General features: G+C 36.6%; 1 protein-coding gene across 1 annotated transcript in view; it reads right to left on the reverse strand.

Annotated features, from left to right (window-relative positions):
* Positions 1-20111, reverse strand: part of LOC122790551 (extracellular calcium-sensing receptor-like) — a 317740-nt gene that overhangs the window by 31968 nt on the left and 265661 nt on the right. The window contains exon 4 of the mRNA XM_044058099.1: positions 8094-8217. Within this exon, the coding sequence (XP_043914034.1) occupies positions 8094-8217 (124 nt within the window). The remainder of the gene's footprint in view (positions 1-8093; positions 8218-20111) is intronic.

Here is a 20111-nt window from a genome sequence, read left to right on the forward strand (position 1 = left end):
GTCTTTTGGCTTTTCCCAGTTAGGGGTCGCCACAGTGGAACTCCGGTCCGCTAATGATTGGTAGTGGATTTTTACGTACCGGGTTACCAGCCCTGTCGCACAACCTTCAACAAAGGTACGCCCCATACACATATGCCTCCACACAGAAGACACTCTAGCTGAGAATCGAATCGGACAACGTCTTGCTATGAGGCGACAATGCAACCGCAGCACCACCACCGCAGTATATATATATATAATATGCATGTATATGTGTACATATGTTTACATATACATCATATATGAGTTTTTATTTTTATAGCTACACATATGCATATTTGACTCTGTTGTTCTGTTCTGTGTAATGTAGAAGCATTATAAGTATTGCATTGACATGTTATTTCTTCTTTACCCTTTCAACATTCTTGACTTGCTGCTGCCTTGTTAATGAATTCAGATTTCTCTGCTAAAATTGTCAGACTCTGCTAAGCTGTCATTTTTAGATACAATATCACCATAATGTTCAATTTACTACTATACACTTGACATGTTTAGCCTCTTATCTATAATGCAGTTGTAATAATGTACCCTCCATAGAAAATGACACCTTCAGGAATTATACTTGTAAGCTTTAAAAGATTCTTCAAGTGTGTTGGCCATCAACTACTGATACGAAAGTTGCATTCACGTTAGTAATGGTACACAAAATGGAATAACAACTGCCTTACTGATCAGATTTTCAATTTTCTGTTAGGTAATTATCTCACTGCATTAGTTACATTCATATCAGGAAGCCCACAAGATTCGGTTTTGAGGCCACCTAACTTATGTATTCCTACCACGTTCATCTTCATTATATATTGATAATATTCTTTTAAAAACAAGGCCAACAGACCCACCACAGAAACACAATCATAAGGTTATTTTAATATCCTGTCCCTGTTAAATTGCTTTCCAGGTGAGGATAACAGGTTGTGCACTCACGTTTGATGATAATAGACCAGAAGTGCATGCTTTCTTTCCCTTACTAGGCGCTTGCATTCATTTTTTAGTACTGACACTGCAGGGCATCTGGGGTGGGGTGGTGGGTACTACACTTCTGAGCTGCCATCCTTCAAATAGGACTTTAAACAGAGGTTCCATGCCGGAGTCAATGGTAGTTCTGGTGGATGTAAAAGATTCAGTGTATAAGTGTACTTGTTGTTGTTCAAGAATTTTTTAAGTTTTTTCTTTTCCTGCAATAGTGCAGCAGGACAGTTGGTTATTTTCTAGACACTGAAAATCCAAATGAAAATATGCAGAACTTATGGGAAGCTAGCTGTGGGTTATAGTACATAAATGAACCATGCAGCCACTTTGCAAGAAGACCTAGCTGTGCAGTGAGAACGTGCAGGCAGACACTGCTAAACAGTGAAATATATAGATAAAAGTGCAAGCCACAATCCATACAGAGACTGCACAATTCCTAGCGCAATCTCTGAAAAGAGAAAACATAAACTCTCAGTGATATGTCTCATTGTAAAGCAGTACTTGCAGCAGTTAGGTTATACATGTTACAACATCTCTTGGCAGGATGGCACCAGGTGAAGAGACAGATAATTAGCTATACAGTGTTTGCAAATGTGCTGCTATGGTATCACATTTGTGGACCCCTGTTGGATTAATCAAAGGTATGGGGAAGGCTGTATATATGGAAAGGGAAAGTGCAAGTGAGGGGGCAATAGATGACAGCATAATGAAGTATGAAGGATGGTGGGGAAGCATGACAATTTTTTTGTAAGGATAAGACCCCTGGATCTGCTGTGAGGAAACATAATGGGAAGATAGTCATAAGTGAGCCTATCCTGACAATGGACTTAATAATTTAACAAAAATATCAGCACTTTTTTAGGGAACAATTCATGGCTCTATGACTCTCCTACCTTCTGCAAAAAGTGACATGATTTGCATCATGGTATGCTCATAACAAAAGGGAAATGGTGCATCATAGACCCATGATAACTACAAGGTGAGGTGCTCTAATAACAGATAAAATCCAATAAGTATTTTCTTTTAACAGCATGCCAAGTCTCAGGCACATATGTGTGCTGCACATATGTAGACGTATGAAAACAGAATATAGAGCAGATATACATGGGAATGCACCAGGTTGTGTGCAGTTGTCAAAACATGGTGCAGTGTGACCCAGCTCCAGAAAAGGGTCCTACACAAACCCACATGAAATGTAGTCGGCATATCACATGTAGTGTCATTCCAATACCACTCCAATTTACATGAAAGATGTAAACAGTAGCAGAGCTTATTTCTAGGATAGTTTTGACAAATACTTGCTAGTAGCAATAACAGTCCCTAAGCTTCAAAATAATTGAAAAGAAAAAAGAAAACAAAAATCATAAAAATATGAAAAACAAAAAGAAAAAAATGCTGACTGTTCTGTTTGGGATATTTCTGCCTAAACTCTACCTCTGTGGCATGTAGGCCATCAGGGTTCATAATGATGTTTGCACTGTTTCTCAGTCTTGACTATACCCATAGCTGAGTATAACTCTTCAGCTAGGTCATACCAGGCATCCACATTCCTAAAACATGCCATGATAGGAGCCCAGTAGGTGCACCCTGAAATGATGGTGTAGAAGCTAAAGCTAAGAGAACTCAGGAATAAGGGAAGCACACACCAAATTTATATTGAAATGTAATGCAAATACATATTCTGCAACTGAAATTAAATAAATGCTTCCAGGCCAAAGGGTTCTGTCAAACAACTCACTAATATAATCTTCTCCTTATTTGTGCATTCAAGCATCTGTCATTTGCATCAGACTTGTAATAGTTAGCAGCTGTTTATGCTGGTAGCAGAAACACTACAGCTGACAACTCACCATAAAAGCCCTCTGGAGCAAGCATTGGTTATCTGGTAATCTTAATTCAGGTAAAGAAACATCTAAATCAAATGGTCATGACTGAAGTTGTGGGCATTGCAAATGTGACCTCAGTACACCATTAGCCTTACTGTATATCAGAAAGTGTCTTGTCACATGCAACAATGTATTACCTAAGTGGTATAACTAGGTATTATGCACACCTCTCCTGGCTGTTCACAAGCAGCAATGTACTACCTAAGTGGTCTAACTAGGTGTTATGTACACCTCCTTTTAGCTTAATGTGGAATATCTTCCCCTTTGTAAATGACACTTTCCTTTGTAGACCGATTCCAAAGTGTGCACTAACTCACGGCATTTCTCACTGGGGACCTGCTCCATTTCATATTGTGGATATAGGACCTCTTTTCTTCCCGGCCCTACTCGACTCACAGATAGACACTCTAGATCCATCTTACTTCCGTAACACCCACCATCTTGCAACCATTCCCCTATCTAGTCTCACATTTCTCATTCATCCAAAAACACTTTAATATCATTCCATCCCACTAAACTTCACTTCTTCTTAAAGTACTTCCACAATGCATTTCTAGCAGATTTCACTCTCTGCAAGCAACACAACCTTCCAGCACAAGCCATCTTCTACTGTAACATCTCTATCTCTTCCATTTTTGCTAATAGGATTTCTTGTCCTTACAGACAAAATAAATAAGTTGAACAAATATTGCTACTCACATATAAGGCTTCCACAGCCAAATGTGCCATTACAAAAACAGAACACCAGTTTAACACTTTAACTTTCCCTAGTCATTACAAAACAAAGTATATAATGTAATAACATGTAAATGTCTCAAGCTTTGTCACTTAGAGGAAGAAGGAATGAAACCTAAGCAAGTTACTTGCAAGTGATTTTTAACCTAACCATGACCCACAGCATGATTCTTCAACCATATGATCACTGAACCATATCCACATTACTATTGTAATACAACTAAAAGGCCTAAAATAGTATATTTAAATATAAGAAGCATGAATAAGAATACACATAAGAAGTTGGAGCTTCTATCACAGCCCAGACAAAATATCAGTTGCTGATACTTGATGAAAATCAAATGTACAACTATCCATCCTCATTGTTAAAAGTGAAAAAAAAAACAAATGCACTATTGTCCATCTTCACTGCTAAAACTGAAAAACCAAATGCACTATATAAATAAGCACAGCCACTCCTGGCTGCTTTAGCTAAGTGAAACTATTGTTTCTACTGCAGTACAGAGGCAAGTGCTGGGGAGTTAGGGTGCATGTGCCTAAATTTAATGTGAGGGGCTACACGTGTGATTGTATGAGTGTGTGTGTCTGCCTGGGAGGTAGCAGTAGTGGTGCTAGTGAGGGTGGAGGTTGTGTAGCTGTGTGTGTGTGTGTGTGTGTGTGTGTGTGTGTGTGTGTGTGTGTGTGTGTGTGTGTGTGTGTGTGTGTGTGTGTGTGTGTGTGTGTGTGTGTGTGTGTTCACGTGTACATGTGTGTGTGTACATATTTGTGTGTATAATGAATGTGTGTGAGTGTGTGTGTGCATGTGTTTACATATTTGTGTGTATAATGAATGTGTGAATGTATGTGAGAGTGGATGACATGATATGGCTGTCATACTTCCATGTACTATACCCCTAGACTAATGAGCAAGGCCTGGAATATTGGTTCAGGGGAACACTCGCTCCCAGGCCCCAAGTCAGGGGAAATACTACCTACCGAGGATAACTCCAGTCATTGGGTTTTTAGGAAACATTAGATATGAGTGATAAGTCTTTAAGAGCATACCTTATGGGCACTTTAAAGAGAGACAAGATGAGGGGGACACTAGACACCATGGATACTCTGCATATTCTGCCTATAAGGCATATAAAGAATGCAAGAATACATGGGTCATGGGCAGGCAATACTACTGCAGCAATGGATGCCTTTTTATCAGAGGTCAGACATTAGTCTGAAGATAGGACAAGTTCAAGATAACAGCTACTCATGTTGTCAATGAAATAACATCAGTTCAACAACACTTACCAACAACAATAACACATAATACAACAGTTTGTAAATAAATGGCATGTGAAACCTTAAGAATATTCATGCAAGCAGCCATTTACACTTGTCCCTTTATTTTCACCTCCAGATTTTTGTGCAAAGCAGTACTTTTTATACAGACATTCTAAACAATCATGACACAACTGATACTGACCCAACATTGCCAGAGTTTTATGCTTCACATTCATTAGAATTATGCACACACGTGGAGATTGCTTATTTATGAATTCAGATGCAGAACCTTAGCTACAGTGAAGTGAGGGAGGAGGTTGCCCCAGGCACAAGCTGTCAGGGGGGTAATGTAGAAGTGATGTACTGGCAATGCTTTAATAGCACTGAGGGAGGATAGCAATTTGGCCTTTCTGTTCATTTGGGTAAAGAGTTGCCCAGTAGCTGTCATATTGCTGTGCAAATGAACTGAATAATTGCTGAAATATTGCATTGAAAATAAAGTTCAAGAAGAGCTACCTTTTGGAAAGAAGAGTTTTTTTTCTCCTCGGGTTTAGTTTAAAGAGGTGCTAGACTGAGGACTGCCCAGGGCTCTAATTCACTAATTTAGCTATTTAGCTAGCTACTGCTCTGTTCAGATGCATGGCTACATACTGCACTGCCACACAATCATAATTAATGTCTACAATCAAGGCACCGTCTCTGCAGTAAACGGCATCTATGTTGAAATTGCAGTATCAGTTTAGACATATTTTCAGTTGTATATTTCCAGAATGATATCCAGTAGGGATGATAAAAGCATGGGCATCTGCACTGTCAGGAGCATGGAGAGTAATGTGTGTGCCATCACACACCTTATTATACCCAAAAGGCAGGCAACCATGTGGAAACCCTGCCATCAGTGGAATTCACTCAGCTTATGTTTTTTTTTTCTTATCCCATTACTGCTGACTTCAGGAACACAGACCTTGCTCCCTGTAGCTCCTGCAGTGGCAGCTCCCACACTTTTGTGGACTCCCCAGTATGACCTTTATCATGAAAGTCCTCCAGCTGGAAGTGAATCTGCCCGTAGAGTCCACAGGACAAGTGGGATGTCACCGTATTACAGGCAATGAGGAATTTGTTTCTCCTGGCCTAAGTTCATTGTCTGTGCTGATGTCATCTTACGCATGTGCTGGGTGCACCATGAGGAGAAGCCTGAGGGTGTGCCTGCCTAGCTACACCAGTTATTCTTTCTCAGCTTCCCTTCCCACCACAAATCAACTATTCATCTCTAAGCCCTGACCTATAAAAGGGCTCCATAAACAGATCTTTTTAGCATGTCCACTCCCAGATAAGCATATCCATATTCCACGGCCTTGATATTAAAGTTCTTAAGGCACTAATCAAACAAAGGTGATCAGGGCCATAGTCAGGGCTGTATCCCTCTACATCATTGGCATGGCTTGCTCAACTTATGTATGTTCCAGCAATGGTTCATTAGTCATGGAGAATGTGCTAGGAGATAGAGCTGGCTGAGATCTGAGCTATCCCAGTAGTATCATGAATTGACCTCTTGAATGAGCCAGTATCCATGGCCAGCATGGTAAAATGAATAATGACCCATGACTGCAGGGGTACAGGTTGCCCCTTAACATGATATGCCGCCACATCTCCACAAATGTGAATAGAAGGTCAAGGGTGTGAGCATCCATTCTGATTTAGTATTCATATTCTTGCCTAGCTAGTGTGTTGTACAATAATACTGGCCAAAAGTGCCACCTAGTATACTGAGTACACATAACATGCCCTGTGGTCAATACATGGATACTCATGGCTATCACATTGGTAATGATTAGAAGGCTGCATTCCAGCTTTTTTTTAGTTTGTATGTAGTAATGTCAGCATTATCAGTACTACCTGAGTTACAGAATTCTGCTTATTAGTGCATACAAAAGTCCTTTATGAAATCCCGTATAAGTGTTATGCCATCATGCATGTGCATTTACTACATTTGCTAAATGGCACTCAGGAATGTTATGCATACCTGTCATCATGTATGCAGGATTTTAGAGGAAGATTTTGTAAGTACAGCTGTGTCACCTTAAAAAAAAAGTATGATTCAAGTTATCATGTTGTTTCTGAAAAATAAATGCTTGCATTACAGTGACCCTCCTACATTCAAACTCAATGAATGAATGAATTGGCAAAGGTACTCATGCTTAATCTAATTCATAAGACTCCTCAGTCATTACCCAGCACATAGATAAATTGAGACAGACTGCATTCAGAAATATTACCTTGTGTTTGGATTTAAAGAATTCTGGAACTCTTACTGAAAGTTACCTGCCTGGGCTGTATTTTTCTTATCATCATGCTGATCCATTAGCAGTCTAATGCCTGCTGAAACGGGGTCACCCACTTACCTTAACACCCTGGCACACTTCCATTCACAGGGCTTGTGTCTGCCTAGATCTGAGCCAGTCATGCTGAACTTGTTTATGAATGGTTGGCTTCTTTCTGGTCAGAACTTATATTTTATGGCTGCCCTTTCAGTTAAAGTGTTCTCATATGATGGAAAGGAGGATGCTTGCCATTTAAGTTGGCTGTGCCCTCAGGAGATGTGTTTTCTGGCATCTCCTTTTTTAGTTAGCCCTCCCCTTCTATAGAACATCCTTCCCTATAACATTCTGGTGTGCCTCTTGGTAGACCCCAGCTCTAAGCAGATGCCCTCTTAATCGTCTGTGTTGATTTGGACACATACTATAATTTATCCTGGAGAAAGGGTAGGAGAGGGATAAACCTATAGTAATGAGATGTACATACTTAGGTAATGATATTTGCATTTATCATACAATAACACAGCTTCATGTGTTCAGAGCCAAATACTGGACTATCAGTCTGCAGACCATTACAAGCCTAGCCAATAACCATAGGTCAGAACCAGCCCCTGTATCTTGTATCCATGAGATAAAGACTTTTAACTGTTATCCCAACCTGCATTAGTGAGTAAAGTAATGGGCTATAAAGGGGTTGTAACATACTAACCTGAGTTTGATTTATTCAAATTCAAATGCATTATCGTGTGACTAACAACCAAGTTTTATAGTAAAACAAAAAAATTCAAGAACACCTCTGAAAAAATGTTTCTGTGTTATGAGCCTAATCCACTCAGCTCAGACTAAATAAATACATTATTAAACTAAGCTTATAAATAAAATAATAGCTCACCACTCTGGTTGGTAATTTCTCCTTCTGGACATAAGATGCAGGTGTAACAACACTTGGGCTGACCCTGAAGGTTAGAACGTCTGTATCCTGGATGGCATCTCTCACTGCACACAGACTGTGGGACCTATGCAGCAATGAAAATAAGACATATATAGAAGGAGTGAGCATCGATGCACTGAGTGACAGACATTACAAATCAATAAGGATACAATGTGGACATTGAAAGCCATACTACAGATGAGTGCAGAAAAGGCATACCTATATAAATAGTTGTATAAGGAGAGGTTACAGCTATCTAAATATAAAGTACTCATGTATAAGGAAAGGGCACAGATGTATAAATATCTATGACAACTCTATAAGGAGAATTACATATGTGTTATATGAGGTACAGTTGCACAAGACTGTTATGTAAATATCCATTGTAGTGTTAGAAGGACAGGCTACAATGTGTAAATAAACATCACAACAATAAGGAGAAAGTATAGCTATATAAATATTCAGTACAACTGTGTAGGAAGAAAGTGCAGATATGTAAATATACAATATAGTTATGTAAGGAGGGCATGTGTGTTTATTGTATACACTGCAGCTGTATAGGGTAGGAGTACAGCTATACAAATATACAGTACAGCTGTCTAAGAAGAAGGTATAGCTATGTAAGTATACAATATAGCTATATTAAGGAGACTACATGTTTCTATTGTATACACTACAGCTGTATAAGGGAAGAGTATAGCTATACAAATATAAAGTATAACTGTGTAATAAGAAGGCGCATCTATGTAAATATACAATATAGCTATATAAGGAGGCTATGTGTGTAATGTATACAGTGCAGCTGTATAAGGGAAGAGTACAGCCATATAAATATACAATATAACTGTGTAAGAAGGTGCAGCTATGTAAATATACAAAATAGCTATATTACGAGGCTATGTGTGTGTATACACTGCAACTGTATAAGGGAAGAGTATAGCTATATAAATATACAATATAACTATGTAAGAATGTGCAGCTACATAAATATACAATATAGCTATATAAGGAGACCTATGTGCGTGTATTGTATACACTGCAGTTGTATAAGTGAAGAGTACAGCTTTATAAATATATAGTACAACTGTGTAAGAAGAAGGTGCAGCCATGTACATATACAATATAGCTGTATAAGGAAGCTATGTGTATTGTATACACTGCAGCTGTATAATGGAAGAGTACAGCCATATAAATATACAATATAACCATGTAAGAAGGTGCAGCTTTGTAAATATATGATATAGCTGTATAAGGAGGCTGTGTGTGTGTATTGTATACACTGCAGCTGTATAAAGGAAGAGTATAGCTATATAAATATGCAGTATAACTGTGTAAGAAGAAGGCACAGCTATGTAAATATACAATATAGCTGTATAAGGAGGCTATGTGTATTGTATATATTGCAGCTGTAGAAGGGAAGAGTACAGCCATATAAATATACAATATAACAGTGTAAGAAGGTGCAGCTATGTAAATATACAATATAGCTGTATAAGGAGGTTGTGTGTGTGTATTGTATGCACTGCAGCTGTATAAGGGAAGAGTATAGCTATATAAATATACAGTATAACTGTGTAAGAAAAAGTACAGCTATGTAAATATACAATATAGCTATATAAGGAGGCCATGTGTGTGTATTGTATACACTACAGCTGTATATGGGAAGAGTACAGCTATATAAATGTTAAGTGTACCTATATAAAGGAAGGCTGTACATGCATACATTTATTTAATTTATTTATTTAATTAATTTAACTCATTTACACTTTGTTGACTGGGTTACTCTCACTAGGCCTATGGCCTCTTCAGGGGTGACTTGAGATTATGTTTAACTGACTGGGGAAATTTGGCCAGGGATCCAGAGAACTTCCCCTATTCTTTTCCAGAAGACATTACTGTTGGTCTTTCACTGAAAGAAAGCACTATGCAGGAGCAGGAGGTGGAAAGAGAAGGGAGTAAACTGATGAGTGTTATGTCAAAGGAGCTTTATGTTGTTTCTGGAAGTGAAGTGATGGATGGTGAAACAATTTTTGTAGGTAGTGCAGTTCTGTATATTAAAATTAACGAAAGTTCAGAAAGATGACTTAGAGGACACTGTATTGGTTGAAATGATTAATGAGAAAGAACTGGAAGACTCTGTTGCTGTCTCGTGGTCAGACATTGTAAAAGATTATATCACAGATTAAATGAAAATGCAAATGACTGAGAAGAGTGAAGCATTGTTGACTGAGATGGTATACAAAAGGTAGATAATCAGGAGGATGGACTAGGCAATAGTAAAGAAAATCCAATGATTTATTAAACTTGTGAGGGTGGTATTGATTAAAGGACTTAAGCTGTGGCAACAGCAAAGGGTAACCCTACACAACAAAAGAATCTCTATTTAATGGAGAAATGAAATCCATCAATCAGAACTGACCGATTGGCAGATTTTTTGTGAGACTATATTTTTACTCCTTTGAATTTTCGTCCTGAAGATATAAGCTTGTTTATACATACCGCTGCTAATCTGTTTTCTGATATTACATCTGAATCTTTTTTTGGCTGAAAGGTTTATGACTAAGTTTGACGCTACGTTTTTCTGTTCCATATGGAACAGGTTTATTGTTAAAGAGACTACTGTGATGTTAAAAAGAAATTAAAATTACAGTTTGGAACTCCTGATATAATGGACAATTAATTGAAAATGCTCTTTGAGCAAATTTGTAAAAATGCTTATGACATTAAAAAGACACAAGAAAGTTGTGGGATGGGGCCAGAAATAAATGTGTGCTTGGATTATAAATATGAAAACATGTTGCATATTCCCAATGCTGTGATTATTAATTTGAATTAAATATTTTTTAAGATAATATGGTCAATGAAAAATGTGGTTTTACTGTGGCTCTGAGGATCATTTAATTAGTGACTGCCATAAGAAAAGGTGTGTCAAATGTGGTAAATAAGACATGGTATGCACATGTATAAAATGTATGTCGTTTTATACATTTTACATGTATGAAATTATGTATGATGTATAAAATGATATGTAGAAAATGTGGTGGAAATGATCATTTACAGTTTGATTATCAGAAGAGGAAGAAGGAAGATATGGAGGAAAATAATTCAAGACATGATGACAATCAGGTTGCTGGTGAAAAAGTGGTATTGATTGCAGCACAATAATTAAATAAAAAAAGGAATGAAGATATGAATGATAATGAAGGGAGTGAAAATGTAAAACAAGGAATGGTATAATATTTCATTGAATGTTAATAGCATTTTGAACAAAAGAAGAAGGTTAAGTGTTTTTACTCAATGCAAGAATAAGAAAGCAGATATTATTTTGTTGGATGTACATAAGTTAAATGACTTATAGGGGAAAAAAACAAGCAAAGGTTTTTGTGAGCAGAAAAATAAAATGGAACTTTGGAAAGGTGTGGTGGTTTTAAATAATGTGATAGAGTTAAGATTTTGGTTTTCACAGTAATTAAACCTGCTAAGGGAATTGTTTGTGACTTAAGCTATAGTAATAATTTGAGGGATTTATGGATATATTAAAAAAGAGAAAAACTTTTTGAAGAAACCAAGAATTTTGTATTAGCTAAAATGAATATAATATTTGTTTGGCATTTTAATTGCAATTTGAGAAAACACAGAACATATAGGGAAAGGTATTTGTGTTTGAAAATAAATGATTAAAATGGGACATCTGCATTTGGTAGTGGAAATAAATTATACAATAACCATTTGAAATGTCAGGGCCTGCAAAAGTGAGTTCAAAAATGTAGAGACTGAATGGCTGAAAGGTCAGAATTAGATATACTATGTCCGAGATGCCATTTCTTAGAATATTCCCTTTTCTCTGAGTTATGGTGCTCTCAGAGTACATATAAGTTTGGTGGGGGGTGGGGTCTGGGAGGCTTGCCCCCCCCACCACCTTGCAAAAAGAAGTTTAAAAAAGAAGAGCTACTTTCAAAATTCACTCTTCTCCTCTGTTTTCAGTCTTCTTTTTTTGGCTTTTTGGTACTCGGCATTTCTACTGCTGACATTTCTGTAGGGAACTACTTATATAAATAGGCAAGATTCAATACAGAAACTTTTTATTTTATTCTCCAGGCAGTTTAGAAGAGGGCGAAAAGAAAACATGTGAAGTATGGCTTTCAGATCAGTGTGCTAGCAAGTCAAATTTCTCTAACATGAAAGACTTCATAAACTAAGGTGAGGGAGAACAAACATTAAATAGTCAAGAACCTTTTCTCTGAAGTAAATGAATCAATTGTATCAGGATAACTTAACTATAATTTATTTGTATAAACAATGTTGAATACAGGTGGATGTATTTAAATATAAGTAAGGAAATATTAAAAAGTAAAGAATCCTTTGCATAGAAAAGAAAAAAAAGAAAAAAAGGGAAATTTAAACTTTACTGGAATATCAAAAGAGTTTAGTTAGTACAGAAAAAGAAAGAGTGAATAAAGAAAACAAAAATAAAAAGGACAGTTTGAATAAAATTAGTTCCTTATTATTTAAACAAAAATATTTTAGCAAAGGGAAAGTGAATATGTTTTACTGTTTTGGGAATAAAATCTCAAACAAAGATGAGGAAAAGGAATAGTAGTATATTAAAGGAAGGTTCAGAGATCTATGATATGATAGGTATGTACCTACATACACATGCAAAGAAATATTTCATGCGTGAACAATAATGCCCTTCTAACCTCCCAATATAGGAAACTGTCATTCCCTTACTGTCTACATTTTTTCTTAGAAAAAATCTAAGCTAGTGCTTTCTTTAATATAATTTGATGGCCTAACCCATGAATCAGCTACTCTGTCAGAGAATCAATTAATACATCTCTTATTCCTGTATAATTTGTTTTTTTAAACTCTCCAAGTCTTTGGGGTTTCTAACACCATGACAGGAATGGACTCCATTCCTAAGTCAAAGTATGATTAAAGTTTATGAAATTCGTATTGTTTCAATCATTGATATTAGCCAGAAGTGCTCTTCACAGCAACCGCAATGTGACTGGTAATGACTCCTTCTGCAATTCATGTGGAGTTATATGTATCGGTAACACATCTACGTACGATTGTAAATTCTCATTTAAAAGACCCATTGCTATTACTACTACTACTGGAACAGTCTGGGTATCTTTCTTCTACATTGCCCTCATTTCTGCCTGCAAATCCTGGTATTTTATGACTTTGTGTCTCTCTGTACATAAGACACTGTAATCACTATGCGTAACAATTTCAATGATCAATGCTACTTTTGTCTTCTTTTCATGGACTACTGTATCTGGTTTTCTTGCATCTATTGTATGAACTGTTGGTAATGGATGATCCCATGTGATATAAACTTCATTATTTTCTATGATGCTTTGTGGTTTATATTTCTAGTGCTTTTCAACTACTTCAGTAGTGTAATGTTTGCAAAATCCCCAATGCAACAGTCTTGCCACATTATTATACCTTTTAGTATACAATCCTTATGCCATTAGTATATCAAAACCAGCAACAAGATGTGCAGCTGCTTCCAATTATGTTTTACAAAACCTGCAATTGTCTCTTTCTCTCATATGTTCAATGAACTTTGTAAACCAATCTGTACATTGTCTACTATCTTGGGCTGCCAATATTAACCTTTCATCTTTCAGTTTAAGTTCATCTCTCCTTAACCATTCCTGTATCTGATCCTGAGCAACATGAGGCCACTCCAAGAGTTTTCTGTACTTGCAACTATATTTATGCATTTTCCCAATTTCTTGTCTTCTCATCTGATCCTTCATCTTATATTCTTTCTTTTGATTTGTTTTTTTTGACATATTCAGTTGCTGACTGATTTTTGTCTACTTCTGGTTTGATTTCCATTCCTGCTTGAAGCTGATATGCTTCTGCTAAACTAAGCAGGGAAGTCATCTTAGATGTATTCTCCTCATATTTCAAAACTTTCACTACATTTGGGTCTTGTGAGGTCAGCAGATATGTATGCAGTCCCACTATTGCAGATCTACACATGTAATCAGTTTTGAGGAGGTCCATGCCTCCTTCAGAATGGGAAATGTATAGTCTTGGTATGCACTGATTTTTATACATCATTTGATGAGCATGAAGCATCCTTCTTGTTTTCCTGTCCAAACTATCCAACACCTTTTGAGGCCAGTCAGTCACTCCAAAACTGTAAGTTAGGACAGGAAAAGCAAATTGGTTTATAGCTTGGACTTTGTTCCTGGATATCAGTGCTGTTTTTAGTATTAATTTAAGTCTTCTAAAAATATTCCTTACTAAGTTGTATTTACATTTGTTCGTGTTTTATTGTTGACCTTTAATCAGTTTCCAAATATTTATATACTCCCTCTTGCTCAAGTTCTTTTATATCACATTTGTGTCCCAAACTGATGTTTTCTTGGTGCTGCAGCTTTCCTGCTTTAAAGGTTGTTTTTGCACATTTATCAAGACCAAATGACATTCTTATATCATCTGAAAAAGTTTTAACTACTTGCATTTGTGATTTCAGTTCCTCATCTGATGAACTATAGTTTTTAAATCATCTACAAAAAGAAGAAAGTCTTTGCACTTTGTTACTTTCTGGGAACCAAATTATTGCCATGACCTAATCTGTAAGTAGACAGCTTAATATGTTAGGCAAGACAAAAGAGCACCTTGGAATATCCCTCCTTTGAATTTTTATCCCAGGAATAATAATTTGTCCTTTATCATGAATTAACTGCAATGTGGTTTGACACTGTTTCATGGTCGCTGTAGGGTGTATCTTATACATTTTTAAGCAGTATTTTATCCATGAATGTGGGATACTGTCAAATGCTTTTTTGTAGTCTATTCATGCCATAGATTTTTCCCTTTTTTACAGTTCTCCATTATGACTTTATTTATCATCAAATGATCTTTTGTTCCCTATGATTTTCTTTTGTTACCCCCTTTGTTCTGTTACCATGATTGAGTTATCTTCCAAATGACTATACACTCTGCTGGCATCAATTCCAGTGTATAGTTTATAGGTTGTCGGAAGGCAAGTTATTGATCTATAATTTGTATGATAGCTTGCAGGTTCACTCTTAAGTAGGAGTATTGTTTTTCCTGTTCTTAGCCGGGCTGGTTTCTGTTTGGGGTATGCATATAAATAGTTTTTACTCGTGGCTAAATCTTCATGTAAAGATGTTCTTACTTTAACCAGAAGTTCGGTACTGCATCAGGGCCTGGGGTTTTCCAGTTAGGAGCTTTTTTTTAACTTTGTTTCAATCTCTTTAGTTGTTACTTCATCCCACTGCATATCCTGTACATTTGAACTTCTTATTCTTTCTTTTAGTTCTATGATGCATTTAGCATATCTGTTATGTTCAACAGGGTCTTCATAGAAATTTCTCCAAAATATATCTATTTCTTCTTTTTTGGTGGTGTTTCAATTCCTTTTGCCTTGTTTCTCAATTCTCTACAAAGCTGCTTTTCAGGTCATCAACTAATTGCCTTTTTTGTACTTTTCCTTTATATTTATCTGCATATCTTCTAATTTTGTCTGTCTGTGCTGATATAAATCCTTTACTTCACAAGTAATTCTATTTCTTTAACTTCTTCATTACTAATCCTCTTTTCTACTTTTCCTCTTTGTTTTCTTATTTTTTTGTATTGTAAAATTTTCCATATCTGGATGTCTCTGCCTATATTTCTCTTCAACTGTCTTTGGTGCAGCTCTTTTTTGTACTGATTAGTTTTGCTTTCTCCTTTGCATAAATATTACACCATACTAAATCTCTTTTTTTCTTTCCAATGTCCATATTTCCTCTTCAGCTGTCTACTGATCCTCCTGTTTCTCTTTACTTTGGGGGTTCTTTGCTGTGATGTAACCTGTGTTAGATTTTCTACACTAAATCCTTCACTTTGCAAGTATTCAATAACTTCAACTTCTGTTTTTTTTTTACTTGTATGTTACTAATCTTCTGTTCTACATTCCCTCTCTGTGATCTTATTTTTGTTATTATGAAATTTTCCATATCTGGATGGCTTTGCCTGTATTTCTCTTTGAATATCTTTGGGGCTGCCTTTTTGTGTGGATTACTCTGGCTTTCTCCTTTGTATAAATATTATACCATATCAGATCTCTCTTTCTTTCCCATGTCCATATTTCTTTTTATACCTTTCAAAAGTCTCTATATTTTGTTCTTTATATATTCACATTTCTATATATTTATATTCACGGATGTGAAAGTAGACAAGAGTATAAGGAGATGAGGTGCATGGCAAAGAGAGAGGTGGCGTAGGCTAAGGATAAGGTGTATGATGAGTTGTATAAAAGGTTGGACACTAAGGAGGGAGAAAAGGACCTGTAACAATTGGCTAGACAGAGGGACCGAGCTAGTAAAGATGTGCAGCAAGTAAGGGTGATAAAGGATAATGAGGGAAACGTACTCACAAGTTAGGAGAGTGTGTTGAGCAGATGGAAAGAGTACTTTGAGGGGCTGATGAATGAAGAGAATGAGAGGGAGAGAAGGTTGGATGATGTGTGGATAGTGAATCATGAAGTGCAGTGGATTAGCAAGGAAGAGGTAAGGATAGCTATGAAGAGGATGATGAATGGAAAGGCTGTTGGCCCAGATGACATACCTGTGGAAGCATGGAGGTGTTTAGGTGAAATGGCAGTGGAGTTTTTAACTAGATTGTTTAATGAAATCTTGGAAAGTGAGAGGATGCCTAAGGAATGGAGAAAAAGTGTTTTGGTACCGATTTTTAAGAATAAGGGTGATGTGCAGAGCTGTAGTAACTACAGAGGGATTAAATTGATCAGTCACAGCATGAAGTTATGGAAAAGAGTAGTGGAAGTTAGGTTAAGAAGGGAGGTGATGATTAGTGATCAGCAGTATGGTTTCATGCCAGAAAAGAGCACTACAGATGCGATGTTTGCTTTGAGAGTGTTGATGGAGAAGTACAGAGAATGTCAGAAGGAGTTGCATTGTGTCTTTGTGGATTTAGAGAAAGCATATGACAGGGTGCTTAGAGAGGAGTTGTGGTATTGTATGAGGAAGTCAGGAGTGTCAGAGAAGTATGTAAGAGTGGTACAGGATATGTACGAGGGTAGTGTGACAGCGGTGAGGTCTGCAGTGGGAGTGACAGGTGCATTTAAGGTGGAGGTGGGATTACATCAAGGTTCATCTCTGAGCCCTTCCTTATTTGTAATGGTGATGAACAGGTTGACAGATGAGATCAGACAGGAGTCCCCATGGACTATGATGTTTGCAGATGACATTGTGATCTGTAGTGAGAGTAGGGAACAGGTGGAGGAGACCCTGGAGATGTGGAGATATGCTCTAGAGAGAAGAGGAATGAAGGTCAGCAGGACTAAGACATAATATATGTGTGTGAATGAGAGGGAGGATAGAGGAATGGTGAGGATGCAGAGAGTAGAGGTGGCAAAGGTGGATGAGTTTAAATACTTGGGATCAACAGTTCAGAGTAATGGTGAGTGTGGAAGAGAGGTGAAGAAGAGAGTACAGGCAGGATGGAGTGGGTGGAGAAGAGTGTCAGGAGTGATTTGTGACAGAGTACCAGTAAGAGTGAAAGGGAAGTTCTACAAGAGGGTAGTTAGACCAGCTATGTTGTATGGGTTGGAGACAGTGGCATTGACAAAACGGCAGGAGTTAGAGCTTGATGTGGCAGAGTTGAAGATGTTAAGATTTGCACTGGGTGTCACGAGGATGGACAGGATTAGGAGTAAGTATATTAGTGGGTCAGCCCACATTGGAAGGTTTGGAGACAAAGCCAGAGAGGCAAGATTGCATTGGTTTGGACACGTGCTGAGGAGGGATGCAGAGTATATTGGGAAAAAGATGCTAAGGATGAAGCTGCCAGGTAACAGGAAAAGAGGAAGGCCTAAGATAAGGTTTATGGATGTGGTGAGAGAGGACATGCAGGTGGTTGGTGTGACAGAGCAAGATGCAGAGGACAGGAAGAAATGGAAACATTTGATCTGCTGTGGTGACCCCTGAAGGGAGCAGCCGAAAGAAGAAGAAGAAGATATATTCACATTTCTTCAGTTGCTTCTTTTTCCAAACGGACCAAGGTTTCCTGGTCTGTATAATGTTTTTCATAAATCTGTTGTATTAATGAACACACATTTTTATTTGAAGCTTTTGACAGTTTTTCTTGTGCAATTATTTTTCTTTCCTCTAATTTCTCTCTTAATCTTTTGGTATATCTTCTGCCTGGAAATTCTGGGCTTCTTGCATAATAGTAATAGCATAATCATTTCATTATTTCCTTAATAGTCCTCTGTCGTCTTTATGGCTCTTTTTTGGCCTATCAGTTTTTGTGATTTTTGCAGATTGCTACTTACTTCTACAATAGGAAGGCCATTCTCCCCCTGGACCTGGCCTAGCCCCATTGTAGAAATGTTTATATGTGTTGAGGATTCTACACTGTCATTTCTTCCAGTCCTGCCACCAGTGTGCCTAGCTGGTTGGGCACTTTTTTATCCTGGGTTTTGTGCACCCAGCTATCTTTTGTATTTTTAACCTACTTCTTTCCATGATATATGCTATATAAAATACAGTCTATATATCAAAGTTGTCTTTGTGAGATTTTGTAAAATACAGGGTTCACCTTTTGAAGGTACTCACCAAGACTTGAGGATGAATTAAATTCCAGCAATACTACTCTCCTTTGTTTGCTGATTTTTCATCTCTGCATTTGATATTTCCTACATAGGTTGTCTGATAATCTGCTACTGTTTTATAACTGCAAACATTAACAGATGTATTTGTCTCTAAATGCAGTATGTATCTGTACAAGGTCTCTTCTTAAATATCTAGGAGGCACTATACAAGTTCAACTGTTTTCATCTTCCATAATAACTTAAATTTTCACATTCATTGATGTATTTTGTATATTTCTGTTGGATTCTTTCAAATGTATTCATACTTCTTTTCTTATAAGGTTTCCATATTATTTTCCATACTCTAGGTCTAAAGTAACTTGTAATGATTTTGTCATTTCTGACTTCCACAACATTATAAATCCTTCTACATAGCTTATCATTTTATAAGTATCATTAATCACTTGCTTGATATAATCAGAAAATCTCAAAGCTGAATCTGTGAATCTACAGTTCCAATGGCTATGTGTTGTGTAAATACTCACTCTCCCTTCAATCTATATCTCACAAATTTTGTATGATTAGCTGTTGATGGATTTATCAACATATTATTCTCCTGTGCCCAAATAATCAATTGAAGTAAGTTTTTGTGCAGACATGCCCTGTCTGTAACATATATAATCAGTTTACCTACTTTGAAGTCATTCACATACAGATTGTAAAACATCTCAGATGAAAAAAAAAATGGAAAAGGTATTCTGAATATACTGGAGAGATATATGAGATTTGTGTTGTTATTTAGAGAATGAAAAGAGGTGTGGGAGGTTAAAAATAGAAAAAGTGTATACCAAAGAAATTATTACAAAATTGAGGTTCAGATGTTGAGAAATGTTTTACGAGAAATGAAAAAGAAGAATATGCTTGGTCCTCATGGTTTAGGTTCTGAACTTTATAAAGAAAAAAAGATGGAAATAGTGAAGTGATGAACTTTTGGTTAGAACAAACTGTTATATAAGAAAAAAGTGTAACAGTATACTGAAGTTTATTTACATGAAACATTTATAGAAATGATGAAAAATTGGAGACCATTAACTTTAAATACTATGGATTACAAATTACTTATGAAAATTCTACAAAGGAAATTGAATAATATTGTGAAGGCTTTAATGGATGGGGGCATTTTTGGAATTAAGGGTAAAAGTTCAAAAGAAGTGGTGAATAATATAATAAATGATAAGAATTATAGAAAGTTAGTAGCATATGATGTTGAGAAAGCTTATGGCAGTATTAACAATGAAAAAAATGCTGGAAATTCACAATATGGATTTCATAAAAAGACCATTAATATTATTGAATCATTGTATAAAAATCTTCTAAAAGTAATTATTAAT

The sequence above is a fragment of the Protopterus annectens genome, chromosome 16.part0, assembly GCF_019279795.1.
Source record: "Protopterus annectens isolate FY-2018-M chromosome 16.part0, PAN1.0, whole genome shotgun sequence".
NCBI lineage: Eukaryota > Metazoa > Chordata > Ceratodontiformes > Protopteridae > Protopterus > Protopterus annectens.